The sequence below is a fragment of the Musa acuminata genome, chromosome BXJ1-2 (assembly GCF_036884655.1).
Source record: "Musa acuminata AAA Group cultivar baxijiao chromosome BXJ1-2, Cavendish_Baxijiao_AAA, whole genome shotgun sequence".
NCBI lineage: Eukaryota > Viridiplantae > Streptophyta > Magnoliopsida > Zingiberales > Musaceae > Musa > Musa acuminata.
In genome coordinates this window covers 5,802,461-5,817,684 of record NC_088328.1, presented here as the reverse complement: position 1 = coordinate 5,817,684, position 15,224 = coordinate 5,802,461, and the positions used below count along the sequence as shown (strand labels likewise).

At 43.0% G+C, this 15,224-nt stretch overlaps 1 protein-coding gene across 6 annotated transcripts in view; it reads left to right on the top strand.

The window, feature by feature from the left end:
* LOC135595316 (phospholipase D zeta 1-like) overlaps positions 1-15,224 on the top strand; it is a 75,962-nt gene that overhangs the window by 21,366 nt on the left and 39,372 nt on the right. For all 6 annotated transcript variants that reach the window (XR_010480348.1, XR_010480349.1, XR_010480350.1 and 3 more), the window contains 4 exons: positions 8,796-8,935; positions 9,013-9,162; positions 9,302-9,458; positions 9,546-10,076. Coding sequence is in view for 3 of the 6 variants with exons in the window: in XM_065086079.1 (XP_064942151.1) it covers positions 8,796-8,935; positions 9,013-9,162; positions 9,302-9,458; positions 9,546-10,076 (978 nt within the window). In the remaining 3 variants the exon portion in view is untranslated. The remainder of the gene's footprint in view (positions 1-8,795; positions 8,936-9,012; positions 9,163-9,301; positions 9,459-9,545; positions 10,077-15,224) is intronic.

Below are 15,224 nucleotides of genomic sequence, written 5' to 3'. Positions count from 1 at the left end.
ACCTTCCTTGTTGTACACTAGTCTCTCAAACGTCGCACGTCGCTTGAACTGGGTGGATGCTTGTTGGAGCGTTAACGAGCATCGCCTTGCTGACTTTGAAATTTCGAAGGTCTATAGATTCCTCTTTTACTTATTTGTTGCCTTCAAGTAGGTTCGTATCACTTCCATTTTCGATTGACATTCTATTGGAAAATGAAGCGAACAGTCTACTCTCGGTAGCACCAATCACCATTGGTGAGGATTTAACAATTGTCGTCTTCCATTTTCTTCGAAGAGTCTTTGAACATGTACATAGTTTCTTTACTAAATAAATAAGAGAACTGGGGGTACTCAGTTTTGCCTATTCTCTTAAGAGTTGAGAAAACAAAGGTTACTTGACTTCGCTCGCCTCTTTGTGGGTTGTACTCTATGTAACGAGTCGATTATTGGCCTTCGCTTGCTTTTTGCTTATACTTCTGAAGCACCCAAAGTGTTTGCACTCTTTCCATAGATTTTGCGATTCGCCTTCTTATTGCCATCAAACTTCTAGAATGCAAGAAGTTTTACCCAAAAAAAGCAAAATTTTGCCCCGATTTAGAGCAAGTCTCTAATATTTTTGGTCGCCTCTGGGATTGTACCATCTTCTCCATTATTTTTGTCGCCTACTCCTTTGAGTAGAAAAGGTATAACACGGTGTACTGCCTACTTCATTCCTTGGTCGAGCACTCTTGCATTGACCCAAAGTCTCCTACTTTCAGTTATTTTGATGATAAGCCCATTGACACTGGTCTTACGAAATACAAAGTTTTTTGGCATCTACCTTTCAGTCTTGTCTCGGTACTTGGAGTTTACCTCTGTATTCTCCACCTCTTTAGCTGCTTTCACGACTGAGCTCTCTCTCTCCATAAGAGCAAGGGATTGATGACTCCACGGAAGTCTCGTCTCTATGAGACCATGGGAGACCATGGCGTTGCCACGCCCATGGCCCTACTATCTGTCGCCTCGCATCTGCATCCATTCCTTTGCGATCGGTATATCTGCCTCTATGGCACCGTGACACTCCTCTAAGTCCATCTCTATTCTAACTGATGCTTGGTTTTGGATAGCTAAGGCCCTCTAAACCTGTCGTTGCTTCCTTGCCCCTTTCGACCACCTGCTTTAATACCTTTGTGTTGTTTGAGTAGTTCCCTTTGGTCGATGAAATGATAGACTACAACTCCCATGCATGGTCTCTGCCGTTATGTTATAGGGCTTGTGTCGATTCTGTTCTCTTTTGTTTCCTTGGTAGCAACGTTCGTTTATTCGGCTTTGTTCTTTGATTTGCCAAGCTCCCTTAAGCGAATATGGGCTCTAGAGTAGTCCAACTTTCCAACCGCTCTGATTATACCTCTGTATGATCAAGTTCCCCCATGGGACTACTAGTACTTGCACTTGAAATTCTCCCTCGGTGGTACACAACCCCCATATGCCGATAACCAAGGCTTTCATTCGATACAAAATTTGATGCATGCATAGAAGACCCACCTCTATGGTACTATGGTATTCACTCCTTGAATCCATAGCCCTTTTTGTCATCGTGTTGTTCATCGAAGTGGAGCTCCTAGTAGCTCTTAATCATACCTTTATATGATCTAGTCCTTTGCGGGAGTTCTCTCGTGTGCGTCGTATTGCCTCGAACCGTTCCACCACGATTCGTTGCACCATGTCGCCTCCTAATGACGTCTCCATTGTATCTTGATTATTGTGGGATGAACTCAGACTGTAATCTCTCCATGTGTGGCCTATGCTAGTATATTGCAGGGCCTTTGCCACCTCCGATTGTGTTCGTTCCTTTGGCAATCAACTTTCGTTCACCTGCTCTTGGGTCGCACCTGGACGAAGTGCAGCTCTAGGATAGTCCATCGCCTAGCAGCTCTCGAAGTCTACTGACTTTTCTGAAATTGGTGTACCATTGTTTGGATCCTAGGCCTCTGCCCCCTAGCACAATCTCTATTGTGCATCGTTTCCTTCGCGACAACTTGAATGACAATACTATGACATATTCTTTAAGAGTACCTACCTCCACATCCTCTTGCCCCGTATCAAGGTTTTTTGACCCTAACTTCGCCTCTGCAAGTTGAGTCGCCTTAGTTCCTTTGTCAAATACTTTGTCGAGATAAGGTGCATGTGCCTCGAAGTTCCCTTCAACTTTGGCATAATGCAGGTTAAGTCTGCTCCATCAGAACGAGAGGCCCATAGAATGACATGATCCCGCTCTTGCCTTTGCAAGAGTTCATGTCCTTGAGCTTTGTCTAAGGAAAGCTTTGTGCCTCCACTCTATATTTCGTCTTCTATATCGACTCCCTTCTTGAGGCTTGGGCACTTCACCAAGTTTCACCCAAGTTGCTCCGCTTATCGGTTTGCATTGAGTTGATGGTGGACCTCACGCCCACCATTCCACAGGTCAGCTCTCCATTGAGTCTTATCACTATATCAACATTAAGTGTGCCTTCGTTTGGTGTTGCCTTGGGTTGCTCCCCTATTTGATCTTGTAATGCGTCCACTGACGCATTCTCATTCAAGATTATGCAACAACTCCTCATCGATTGCTTAGTTCGTTAAGCTTTTTAGAGTTGTTGTCTTGAGATACCCCTCCTCAACTTATGCGGTCGGTGGCACATGATTCTCCCTCTAAAGAACTGGGACTTATCTCTCTTGGATATCTGTCCTATTGGAGTAACTTTTCTCTTTGTATTCTTCTCTCTAGAAGTTTCAGAGACTACCATCCCCTTGGACTACTCCACCTTGCTGAATAAACCGTGCACTGTTCCGCCCCCGGGAACGTACTTGCTAGATTACAACTCTTCCCCAATATAGCCCTTGCTGTGCCCCTTAAGGCCTAGCAACATGCTGAATTTGCTGCACACTTCAGCCTCTTACAGAAGTATCCTTCCCATGCCGAAGAGAAAGTTTTAATGCTCCATGGCATTTAGTTTCAGTCACCTTGGGATGATCATAGATAGTCCATCGTCCGCATACAAGCCCTTGCATGAGTATTGAATTCTTCGAGTTAGCAATTCCCTTCACCTCTTTGAGCTTTACAAAATTTTTTCGGTCGTTGAACAACCCCTCCCACCATGCACAGTCTTATCCTTTGCCAAGCGCCTCGCTTACCTTGAGCATTGTCAAATTTGGTTGCTAACGTTGAGCTATAGCTTGAATTCAGTCATCCCAACCTTTGTGCGCTACGCGTTCTTCCTAGCTAGCTTGTCCTTATGGTGCCTCTCACACGAAGGGTTGGTCATTCCTTTGAATACCAATCTCGGATGCTCGCTTATCTAAGTGTGCTTTTCTCACTCTGATACAATCTGTCACAGACTTAATTGGCTTTACTTAAATTGTGCGACACCCTTGCGTGTCCGTCCACAAAGGGTCAATTTCCTCGAATCCTCTTGATCCCTTAAGGAGCTGCAAAAGAGAAGACGGGTTAGAGAAAACATTTAACTCGGGATCCACAAGCAACCATTTCAGCAATCACTTGATAGACAATGCAAATTACAAACATATATTTTATAAGCTCTAAACGGTTGCGCGACAAAGAATCCAAGGTGGTCTACCATAGCCAAAAGTCCCCACAAGTGCCCACATGACATTACTGTAGAACAAGATAGCGAACCAACCCTAGACACTGCCCTAAAGGCTCATCCAGCTATATGCCACTTGGGTAACTCCTGGGTGCTGTGCTGGTTGACGCTCCGCACCACTCTGCGGAGCTAGAAAACCCCCAAATGACTACTTGGATGGCCTATTTCTAGGCAGTTTTTCCTCTGCGTGATGACTGCACACAACCTGCATTTATAAGCTTGAAACAGCTACAAAAGCCAACCAAAATGGGGTTGCCAAACCAACTGCAAGTCCTCTACATGCTGTGCAAAGTATGAACAAAGCTGAAAGACACAGACATACGCGAGCATTACATCGAACACCCTATTTACAACTTTGTCCGTGATAGCCTAGTACACCATTTGTACCACTCGAGATAGTTGAATTTCATCCATTACCGATTGGCGCAAGTCAGTAACGGTGAGATTTCATCTGGTACCACTAGCCAAAGGTCAAGTTGACTCATCAATTTGACCATTGGCAACACTTTGGGGCTTATTTAATCCCCATTTGCTGCCTCCCTTCCTCCTTTCACTCTCACTTTCACTCTCTCTCAATCTCATTCTCTCTTGGGTTTTGAGTTAAACACACTTAAGCTCCCTAATTGACGATTAGGGGAGGTTGATTTGGATAAAAGAGGGATTAAATCTCAGGATGGCAATGGTGGTGACCAATCGATTGTTCCGACTACTCAGATTCAGGATATGGGATATCATGGAGCTGAGGATCCATGTGCAAGGATAAAGAAAAGGGAAAGACAGTTGATGAGTTTGTGGAGATGCGATAGAGCCTCTATGATGTTGACACTGATTTATAGCCTTTATATTATGGAGGATCTCATGGCCAATATATGTATAATGATAGTTGGTTTTCTTTTTGGAGTCAGGTCGATCTTACACCACAGCAGTTTAGTCATAGCTCTAGTGTGATCGAACTCTGCAGCCTTACATGCCACAATCACTTACCACACTTTTACCACATTGATACTTCAAATGGCACACCATTTACCAGTATAATCGATCATGGGAGTAGTCCAAGTCTGAGTTCCACAGACTTACAATATTGACATATAACATCAAACGTTCAAGGACCCTGATCCACGTCATATACTCTTGTCATTCAGTTTGGTTATCTCAATATTTTATTTTGTGCATATCTTAGAGTTTTGACACCTAAACTGACCTCTCTGCTCTTTCTTTACAAGTTTGGGGACACTTCAATCCAAGGGAAGCAACTTAATTCTATTAGATGGAGGACCGTGCAACAAAATTCTTCTTCAGTCTATAAAGATAGAATTTATACCTTTGATCCTTGGTCACTAAGCAATTCAATCTATTGTTTTATAGCTTAGAATTACTTTATTCTTATTTAATTTGATTGTATAAACCAAGAAAATATGAGAAAGAACCTGAAATAGGGTTTTTTCTAATTTTTGACTGATTGTCTAGCCAAAACTTCAAAATACCGATACGTAAGATAGGGGTTTTTTTTTTCTAATTTTTGACTGATTTTCCTTCTAAACTTTTGAAATATCGGTATGTACCAGTGTATCGACTGTCGATACACCAGTTCCAGCAGATTCATACTAGTCCAAATAGGGATCGATATGGTACATGGTACAAAATTGCAATCCTTGATCTCTAGGGACTAAAAATGCACCTTAGGAAGGTCGAATTTTTTGTTAGGACCTTCTGCATGTTCAATTTTTGCAATCTCCTTTTATTTTGTAGTATAGTCAGATTTGAGAAACTTTACTGAAGCTAGAAGCATGACTTGATTAGCTAGTGGAAGAGGTTGATTCGACGAGTTTGAGAAAGGAGATGGGTGTTGTTGTTAGGTTCCCCTTTTGCCCTTGTATATGGTCCAAAATTATTGTTATAGTTTTGTAGCCTAAGATCAAAATTGTCAAATGAAGGTACAAGACCTTTATCACTCAATAAACCTGGTAATGGCCTGTACCGCTAGGTATAGGATGGTGCAGGCCCCATACTGGGTATTTTCTTTTTTCAGCTCTACAATCTTTTTTAGTCATTTTTAGGCTTAATCTGAAACTTATTACGTACTAGCATACTGACACTTGGTACATTGATATGAACTGGTACCATACCAATTTGAACCCTGATTGGTATAGTATCAATATATAAAATTGTGAACCTTGGATAATTAGTTAGACATCTCCAAGATAAATCTTTTCATAATGTATGCACCAGAGATGAAAAAAGTTGATCCATAATAGCTACCACTCGTAAATTAAATTGATAGGTTTAACACCTTACTGAGCTCCTTTTTTTAAGGGAAAAATAACTCCAAGTGAGGAGGAAGGAAAAGAAAAAGTGAAGTGTGATAAACAAAACAATAGAGAGGGTAAAATTTGGTTCTTAATTTGTGATGCTTTTAGTTAAGGTTCGTTGTATCGTAGCGTACCACTCGATACAGGCAGTATGTATCGGTCTGACAGGGAATCATTATGTATGGTACATTAGTACTTTCTCATGTACTGTATGTTGATATGCTTGGTACGGCTTGGTATAACTCAGTATTTACTGTACTGACAACTAGTCGGTATATCGGTACTGACCAATAAGGCGAACCATGGTTTTAGGCAAGGTTCGCCGTACCGTACCGTACCGGCGTTTTGACTTGGGCTCGGTACGGTATGGTACTAGTGTATCGGGCGGTATATCAGGGCATACCGAGCGGTACACCCTGGTGTACCGAATAATTTTATACTTTTTTTATACTGTAGTAGTGCTATAGTATAGTACTGTAGCATTGTAGCGGTACCGGACGGTCCGCGTACCGGTAACCTGTCGGACCGGTACGTACCGCCCGGTATGGGCGGTACGCTTCGGTATGGCAGACCTTACTTTTAGGAGCTACCAAGATCTTAATTCAAATTTTAGCTCGAGGCTTAATTTGGATCTTGACTTGCGGATGTGTGTTCTTTGCTGAGAAAAGGATCTTCTAATTCCCCCAGTGATTTAAAAAATGCTAGGCACCAAAAGGCGCCACGGTCCAAAAATGCCCGAGGCGCTAAGCGATCGCCTAGTCGCTCGCCCGAGCAAAGTGAGGCGCTAAAAATTAATAATATTAAAATTAATAGTATTAAAATCAAAATAATAGTGTTATACTGTATACAATTAACAATATAGTGTTAACAGTATACAGTATAACAGTATACTTTCGATTTCGAAAGAAGAGAAGCGAAAGAGAAGAGAAGAGTGTAAGGGAAGATCGAGGGTGCTGAGAAAAGCGGGAGCAGTAGCGGTAGCGGCAGTGGCAACGGCGAGCGACGATAGTGGCAGCAGCAGTGGCAACGGTAGCAGCGAGCAGCGGGAGCGGGAGCGGCGACAGAGGTAGCGACAGCAGCGAGTAGTGGCGGCGGCTGCCGGAGCGGGAGCAACGAGCAGCGACAGTGGCAGCGGCAGCGGCAAGCGGCAACAATGGCAGCGGCAGCGGGAGCGGCGACAGCGGCAGCGAGCAGCGTGAACGACGAGCAGGGTTAGGGTTGGGGAAGTCGCGCTGATATCGGTGCTTTAGTTGGTTCGATTGAACCAACTAAAGAACCAGAGACCGAACCAGACCTAAACCGCTGGTTCGGTCGCCTGGTTTAACCCAGGCGCTTGCCCGAAGCGCCCGACGCCTAGGCTCGAGTGAGCGTCTAGGCGACTCCTCTTTGAAGCGCGCCGCTTGGAAATGAAGCGAGGCGCTCGGGCCTCGCCTCGCCTCGCCCGAGCGCCTAGGCGAGCGCCCGAGCGCCTTTTTAAATCACTGAATTCCCCAATTTAAAAATGTAAATCTAACCATTGTTTTCTTTAAAAATGGCCCCACTTGGTTCTTTAAGTTGGTCTTGCTCTGTAGTTCAATACCAGAATTAAGTAGAACACTGGACTGATCTGGCTTGGGTTTGAAAAATTTGCATTATAACATCATAAATCTTCCATATACTTGAAGTATGTATCATTGCCTTGTTTTTCCTTTTTTCAAAAATTAACCGTACAAGTAAGCATGAATCGTATCACTTAAATATCCCTTATCCATTTCCCTGCATCATACCTTACCTGATGCCAATGCAAGCGGAATGAATCTGGAAGAATGGAAGAGAATTTCTACTTATAGTCAACCTCACAGTCATGGCCTGTGTCCCCACCAGGCTATCTATGATGAGGAGTGCATCATCCTGTATATGTTTCTCTCAAGCAATCATTGATAAGAAAAATCTAGAAGTGTTATAAGAGAATACATCAAGAAATCAAGATAATTGTACAACATTCAGACAGTTCGTAGTCTTCTGAGTCAGTTGTGTGTAGAAAATTGAAAATGACTACAGATGGTTGGTTGATATATTCTGGTAATTTGTGATCCATACTTTACAACCATTAGTACCTAGCATCCATATTAAAATTAAACAAACTGCATCTAATAATGATCACCATGTTAGACTCTTTGGTCCTTCCAAACATTTAAGAATTGATGGAGTCCTGGCCGTTTGAGCCATTTAGATCACTATGATTAGTGTTACCCACAGACATACAATATCTTTTCAATAACAAAAAGATTTTGTATAAAAAATAGAAGTATAGAGTCTATAGACTATAGAGGGTGAGCCTTCATGTATGAAAATGCTGTTTTATGAGATTGTATCTTGTGTCCTTCATGTAGCCATAGGGCTGCATAAACCTAACCCTCCTAGATATTGTAGTCATAGAGACTTGCTCCTGAAGACCATCCTCTATTTTCTAATAAACATTGAATCACCTTTTAATCTTTATGTTGGTCTAGCATTTATTTTACCTAGCTTATGCATTTTTCTTACTTGCATATAGGGTGGAGGCCTTATTATGCTTATATGGAATTGGATCTTGACATTATATAGGCTCTTTACCTTTTTCTGGTTTGTTTATCTACATGTCTAGTTCCAGGTGTTGGGAGAGAATGATTCCTTAACGTGTAGGTGCATTCCTAAATTTATGTGCTCGAAATTCTTCGCTGAGTACGAGGCATAAAACAGCTTTTATTTTTGCTAGAATAAAAAATTTATAATTGTTTCTTAAATCTGTAACCTTATGTCTTTCATATTTTTTGGAATATAATTTTCATTTAGGACAATTTGCAAAGTGCATGATGTCTTTGGCTGTGTTTGATTGACAACATTGACCTCCAAAAATATGCAGATTCACATTCTTCTCTACAAAGAGGTCGCTCTTGCTTTAAAAATAAACAGTGAATATAGTAAGAGAAGATTGCTTAACATTCATGAGAATGTAAAAGTTCTACGCTATCCAGATCATTTTTCTACTGGTGTTTATCTATGGTACGAAACTCCTTATCTTGTTGATTATGAATATTCTGATGCAGTTGAGTTTCATGCTGGATAATGTTCAAAACCAGGTCTCATCATGAGAAAATTGTTATTGTTGATAATCAAATATGCTTCATTGGAGGGCTTGATCTGTGTTTTGGTCGCTATGACAACCATGAACACAAAGTTGGTGATTTTCCTCCCCTAATATGGCCTGGCAAGGACTACTATAATCCCAGGTACCTTTGAATCTCAACCTCAATAAATTGACCTCATATTACCAAAGATAATAAAATAATAGGTTTACAGTGTTTTTTTCCTAAATCTATCTTGTGTTTTTTTCCTAAATCTATCTTGTGGTTTTTCTATTTGAATGAGGGAATCTGAACCAAATTCTTGGGAAGACACCATGAAAGATGAATTGGACCGTGGAAAATATCCTCGCATGCCTTGGCATGATGTCCAGTGTGCTCTTTGGGGGCCACCATGTCGTGATGTGGCAAGACATTTTGTTCAGCGCTGGAATTATGCGAAGGTTGCTTCATTCTCTAAGAAGCTAATTTCGTTTCTTTTAGTCATCCCTTCTTCTAGATGCTTTCCCTAAACCTTTTTTGTTTTGTAGAGAAATAAAGCTCCAAATGAGCAGGCAATTCCATTGTTGATGCCTCAGCATCACATGGTTATTCCACATTACATGGGAAAAGGTAGAGAAATTAATGTGCAGAGTAGTGAACAAGATGTCAGTCAAAAGGATACTAAAAAGCTGGGTTCACTCTCCTCCCGTTCATCATGTCAAGACATCCCCCTTCTATTACCACAAGAACCTGATGGACTAGCAGTGCCTAATGGAAGTGCAAATAATGAGTTGGACAATACTTGTGATCTTTTAGACCATCCAAATAGAACTAGCCAAAACCAACCATTTTCTTTTAGGAAAACCAAAGTTGAACATCCTGTTCAAGATATGCAGATGAAAGGCTTTGTTGATGATATTGATTCTCATCAGTCACAGAGGGACAGACATTTCAATGTGATTGCCGAGCCACTTACTCAAAATATGGATGAGTGGTGGGAAACACAAGAGCGGGGCAGTCAAGTTGTCTCTACAGATGAAGCGAGACAAGTTGGTCCTCGTACACAATGCCGTTGTCAGGTTGGTATAAGTCCAATTGCTTTGAAGAGAAAAATGCATTTTACTATTAACTTCAAAATGATATCATTTCTCGTGTAATAATAATTCAACTCTTTATTTTTTTTTTACGAGAAAATTTGTAGAATATGCTTATTTTCCTGAAGCCACTACTTGGGTTCCATATTTATTAGTTTCATTTGTATATTCCTACTGAAACAAAAAAACAGAATAGAGATATGCATCCATGTTCTAAGACCAGTAGAACATGATCAAATTAGATTTAAGGTGCTTATGTATGCAAATGGTACTTAATGTTGCTGTAGATTCTACTACACACATTTATATGTTTCAAAACCTTTCTCTTGTCATTTGAATCACATTTGTTGTTCTTAAATAAGGTTAATAGGATAAAGGGCATTATGAAGAGTATATTTTGGCACTTTGGAACAAGGATTAAAGTCTCGTTCTGGAATTGATAATGGTAGCAGCCAGATTGGCACCACACCACGTGTTTGTATGGTTAGTATTCATATGTCACAATAACCTATAGTGCAAAGAGCAAGAGAGAGCTCACATATGATGAAAAATTTTTTGCTATGGGAATTTTGCAACACAAGACATCATCATTTTAGATCCCATGACCTTCAAAAATCTCTCATGCGTCAGTTAAAGTGTTAGTGAAATGCTTTAGCCAAAATAGCTTTTAGATTGCCTCCAAACATCAATACCTACACCTCTCTCCTACAAGAGGAGCAGTCCAAGCAGCAATAGCAGGAGATGCAAAAATAAGCTCATACTCAGTGCATGAGGGTCCCACCAATGCGGAAATTGAAGAGGATCAATTTATGCAACCTTACCTTTAAATATTTGAAGAGGCAGTTTTCGTGACTTGAAACTAGGTCTCCTAGATTGCAAAGGAGCCTTGGTTCACCGTATTATGCCAACCAGGTGCTCTTTGGTTAGTATTGGTGTATCATGTGTTAGTACACAATACGTATTAATCGAAAAAGGACCGAAAAATGAGCCAAAATTAAGAAAACCCTATCTCAGGGTTTTTTTTTTCTTATTTATTGATATATAAATTAAATTTGGTACCTAGTCATTCAATAATAAGTCTCTAATTACCCATTAAACATGGTAGAATAACTTGGCAAATAAGAAGTCAATACATGTTCAATCTAAGATAATTCATTTTAGATACCTCTAATTAGGTCTTAATTAATTACTAGTCACTAATTAATTAAGAATACCAATATTCCTTACAGTAATTAAATGACATGATAAAGAAAGCATAGGGTGAAGCTAAAGTACCTTCAATTAGAGACGAACCTCATATGACCTTGAGTTTCCATCCTTTTCCGGTTCAAGTGGTTGATTCCCACTAATTATTGGCTAGAGGGATTAAGCAAGTTTAATGAGAGTGAGAATGAGGGAGAAAGAGTGAGAAAGAGAGTAAGGATGAGAGTGAGTAAGTGAAAGAGGGTGGAGGGGCTTTTGTAAACCCAAAACGGCCCCAACTGCATCAGGTGATATATGAGGTGAACCAATTGGTACGCCTTCTGTTTCTTGTGTACAGGTTGGTCCATGTCTCGGCTAGCTCTTGAACAGATACATACTGCCCTTTCATACTGTAGTGAGCAGTACGGTAATCCATGCCTACAGCAGGGTTGGGCTGTCACGAACGGTCGGCGCGCACCCGCAACAACTTTGTTCAACGAACCGTTCGTCGCTTTTGTTTACATGTATAGATGCTTGGCAGCATGTTTTGTGGTCTTTTGCTTGTAAAAATGTAAGTTCGAACAAGTTGCAGCGTTACAGTGCGACCGCTCACCGCACCGAGCAAAACAGCCCAAAATGGCTCCGTTTTCGTGTGCCACGGGTTGTTTTCTGCAGCCCACTGTTGCGCGCGAAACGTCAGCCATCTCAGCACCCTGGAACCACCCGGGTGGCACCATGGGGGATGGGGCTTTGGTATAGTGTCGGGCGTTGAACAATCTTCATAAGTTCGCACGTTTTCTTGATGGGAACTTGCCTTTCTCCCGGCACCCGGTAAGCAGCTGTTTATGGACTTGCAGCTGTTCGTTCAACCCTTTAAAGTCCTTGTTTTCCTCCTTTCTCTGTTTTCTCTCTTGCACGCAAGATGCTCGCTGAATTGCTTGTAAAGCTTCCCTCTTCACGAGACGTCGGGACTTGTCCGTCGCTCGTTCTTCGAACTAATCAACTTTATCTTTTACAAGTCCTTCGGGAACTGAGTGAGGTTACAAATTGGTTGACCTTTGCGGACGCATATCGCAAGGGCGCGTCAAGACTTAGGCAATCCCAGTTAAGTTCGAGAAGTTGGTGCAAGGGTGCTTCGCGACTTAGGCAACGCAAGCTAAGTTCGCATCTTGGCCGCAAGGGTGCCTTACGGCTTAGGCAATTCCAGCTAAGTCCGTGACATTGTGGTATCAGAGCGGGCAAGCAATTCGAGCAAGCAACGAAGGAACTTCGCAATTTCGCCATGGCAAAGAATCGAGGCAAATCAAGCAAGGTGGGGCAAGCCGGACCTTTGCCCCAAGCAACCGTAGGTGGGCTACAAGTGCAAACTCGCTCTCATGTCATTGGAGCCACTTTGGAGGATCGTGGCAGCGAACATGGTGATTGAGAAATTGGCTACTCTTCGTGAGAGGAGGAGGCGCAATCTGGAGCGCCAACCGGGAAGAAGAGCCATAAGGAGAGACTCACAACGGCGGAAACCCGCTTGGATGTTCTTGAAGCGAGCTTGGAGGAACTCTACCAAGGCTAGCGAAGGCTTCTTGTGGTAGAGAGCTCACAAGAAGAAGCTAAATCCAGAATCGACAAGGTCGAGGCCCTAGTCGATCGACTGTCGGACGACTCCAAAGATTCCGTGCAACATCTGCAAGAAGTCGTGGCAGAACTCACTTCCAGGGTGACCATGCTCACAAGGGCACTGAATGCAGGAGGAAGCAACACCCACGTTGCACCACCACAAAACTTGAGGGCACCCGAGCCGCATTGTTATGGAGGTGCCCGAGATGCTAAAGAGCTCGAGAATTTCCTGTTCGACATGGAACAATACTTTTGAGCTACGAGGCCTAATTCTGAAGAAACCAAAGTTTCAATAGCAACCATGTATTTGAATGGGGATGCAAAACTTTGGTGGCAAACCCGTTGGGAGGAGATCCAACAAGGTCGGTGTCGGGTGGACACATGGGAGGACTTAAAGCGAGAGTTGAGAACACAGAGTTCGTCACAAGGAGAAAGTTGAGACAACTCCGCCAAAGCACTTCCATCTGTGACTACGTGAAGCAATTTTCTACGCTAATGCTAGACATACAGGACATGTCCGAGAAGGATAAGCTATTTAGCTTTCTCGATGGTTTGAAGCCATGGGCGCAAGAAGAACTGCATCGAAGGAATGTCACCGATGTGATCGGGACAATTGTTGCCACAGAAAGGCTCACCGACTTTGTTTCCTCTGAGGACCCGGGAAAAAGGAAACAATCTTCAGGAAATCGCCCTCTAAAATATTCTCGAGGGAAGGAGCCCGGGGGCGAACAAAGGAAAAGTTCCCACAAAGGGCCAAGCTCAAAAGGCATGGCCCCAAAAACTGGCAGATGCTTCTTGTGCGGAGGGCCGCACATGGTGAGGGAGTGCCCACAGAAACAAACACTCAATGCTTTAACAGCTTCTATCCATCCCCCCAAATCAGACAAGGGCAAAGCCGTCGCCCTCAGTTCAAGCAATTCAGAATCTAGCAGCGACGATGAGGAGTCGCAAGGTCCCCGAATGGGAGCAATGCGTTTGTTAAATGCATTGTGAGGTCAAGTGGGGGAGCACATGCAGGCAAAGCCATTGAAAGCAGGGAGTAGCGAGCTGATGTATGTGGACATTAAGCTCAATGGCCAAACAACCCGTGTAATGGTGGACACGGGCGCTACCCATAACTTTATTGTTGATCGAGAAGCAAAGCATCTTGGGCTGATCTTGGAGAAGAACCCAAGTCGAATGAAGGCGGTGAACTCGGAGGCCAAGCAAATCTTCGGGTTGGCAAAGGGAGTCTCCATCAAGATCAGAACGTGGAACGAGAGTACTAACATGATGCGGTGCCACTGGACGACTTCCAAGTGATTCTTGGAATGAAATTCATGCACGCAGCGAAGTTAGTGCCAATGCCGTTCCTAAACTCCCTATGTATGATGGTAGGTGACGACCCCTGTGTGGTTCCTGTCTCTCAGAGGGGAACTCGGGAACCCCAACAGATATCGACATTACAACTAAAGAAAGGGGTGCGAAAAGGCGAATTTAACATTCGTGGCTGCTATGAAGCTAGAGCCACTCGACGAGAATGCTATTGATAAAACCTTGGCTCTCGTGGAGAGGGCCTTCTACTGGCCGAAGATGGGTACTGATGTGGAGGAATATGTTCGAACGTGCCTCACTTGCCAACAAGACAAGGTGGAGCAGCGGAAGTCGGTGGAGCTTTTGGAGCCGTTGCCCGTACCAGAAAGGTCGTGGGAGAGCATTTCCTTGGACTTTATATCAAGCTTGCCGATAGTAAGGGGATTGGGATCGATACTCATAGTGGTCGATCGATTTTCAAAGTTTGCAACTTTCATTGCTGCAACCCTACACTGTTCAGCAAAGGAGGCGGCCAAGCTGATGATGAAGAATGTGGTGAAGTATTGGGGAGTCTCGCACAATATCATCAATGATCGAGACACTCGGTACCTGGGACGATTCTGTACCGAGCTATTCAAATTGTTGGGGTCTAAGTTATACTTATCCACAAGCCTCCACCCCAAGACGGACGGACAAACCGAAAGGATAAACTTGCTCCAAGCGCAATACCTTCGGCACTACGTGAGTGCCAACCAACGAGATTGGGTGAAGCTGTTGGACATAGCCCAATTCTCTTACAACTTATAGTGGAGCTCTGCGTCCAACAAGAGCCCCTTCGAGATCATTACAAGACAACAACTGTCAACTCCTCACACCTTGGCTATTAGATATACTGGGAGTAGTCCGTCAGCATATCACTTTGCAAAAGAATGGCACCGAAATGCAGATATTGCGCGGGCTTACTTGGAGAAGGTGGCAAAAAAGATGAAGAAATGGGCAGACTTAGGAAGGCGACCACAGGAGTTCAAAGTCCACGATTTGGTGTTG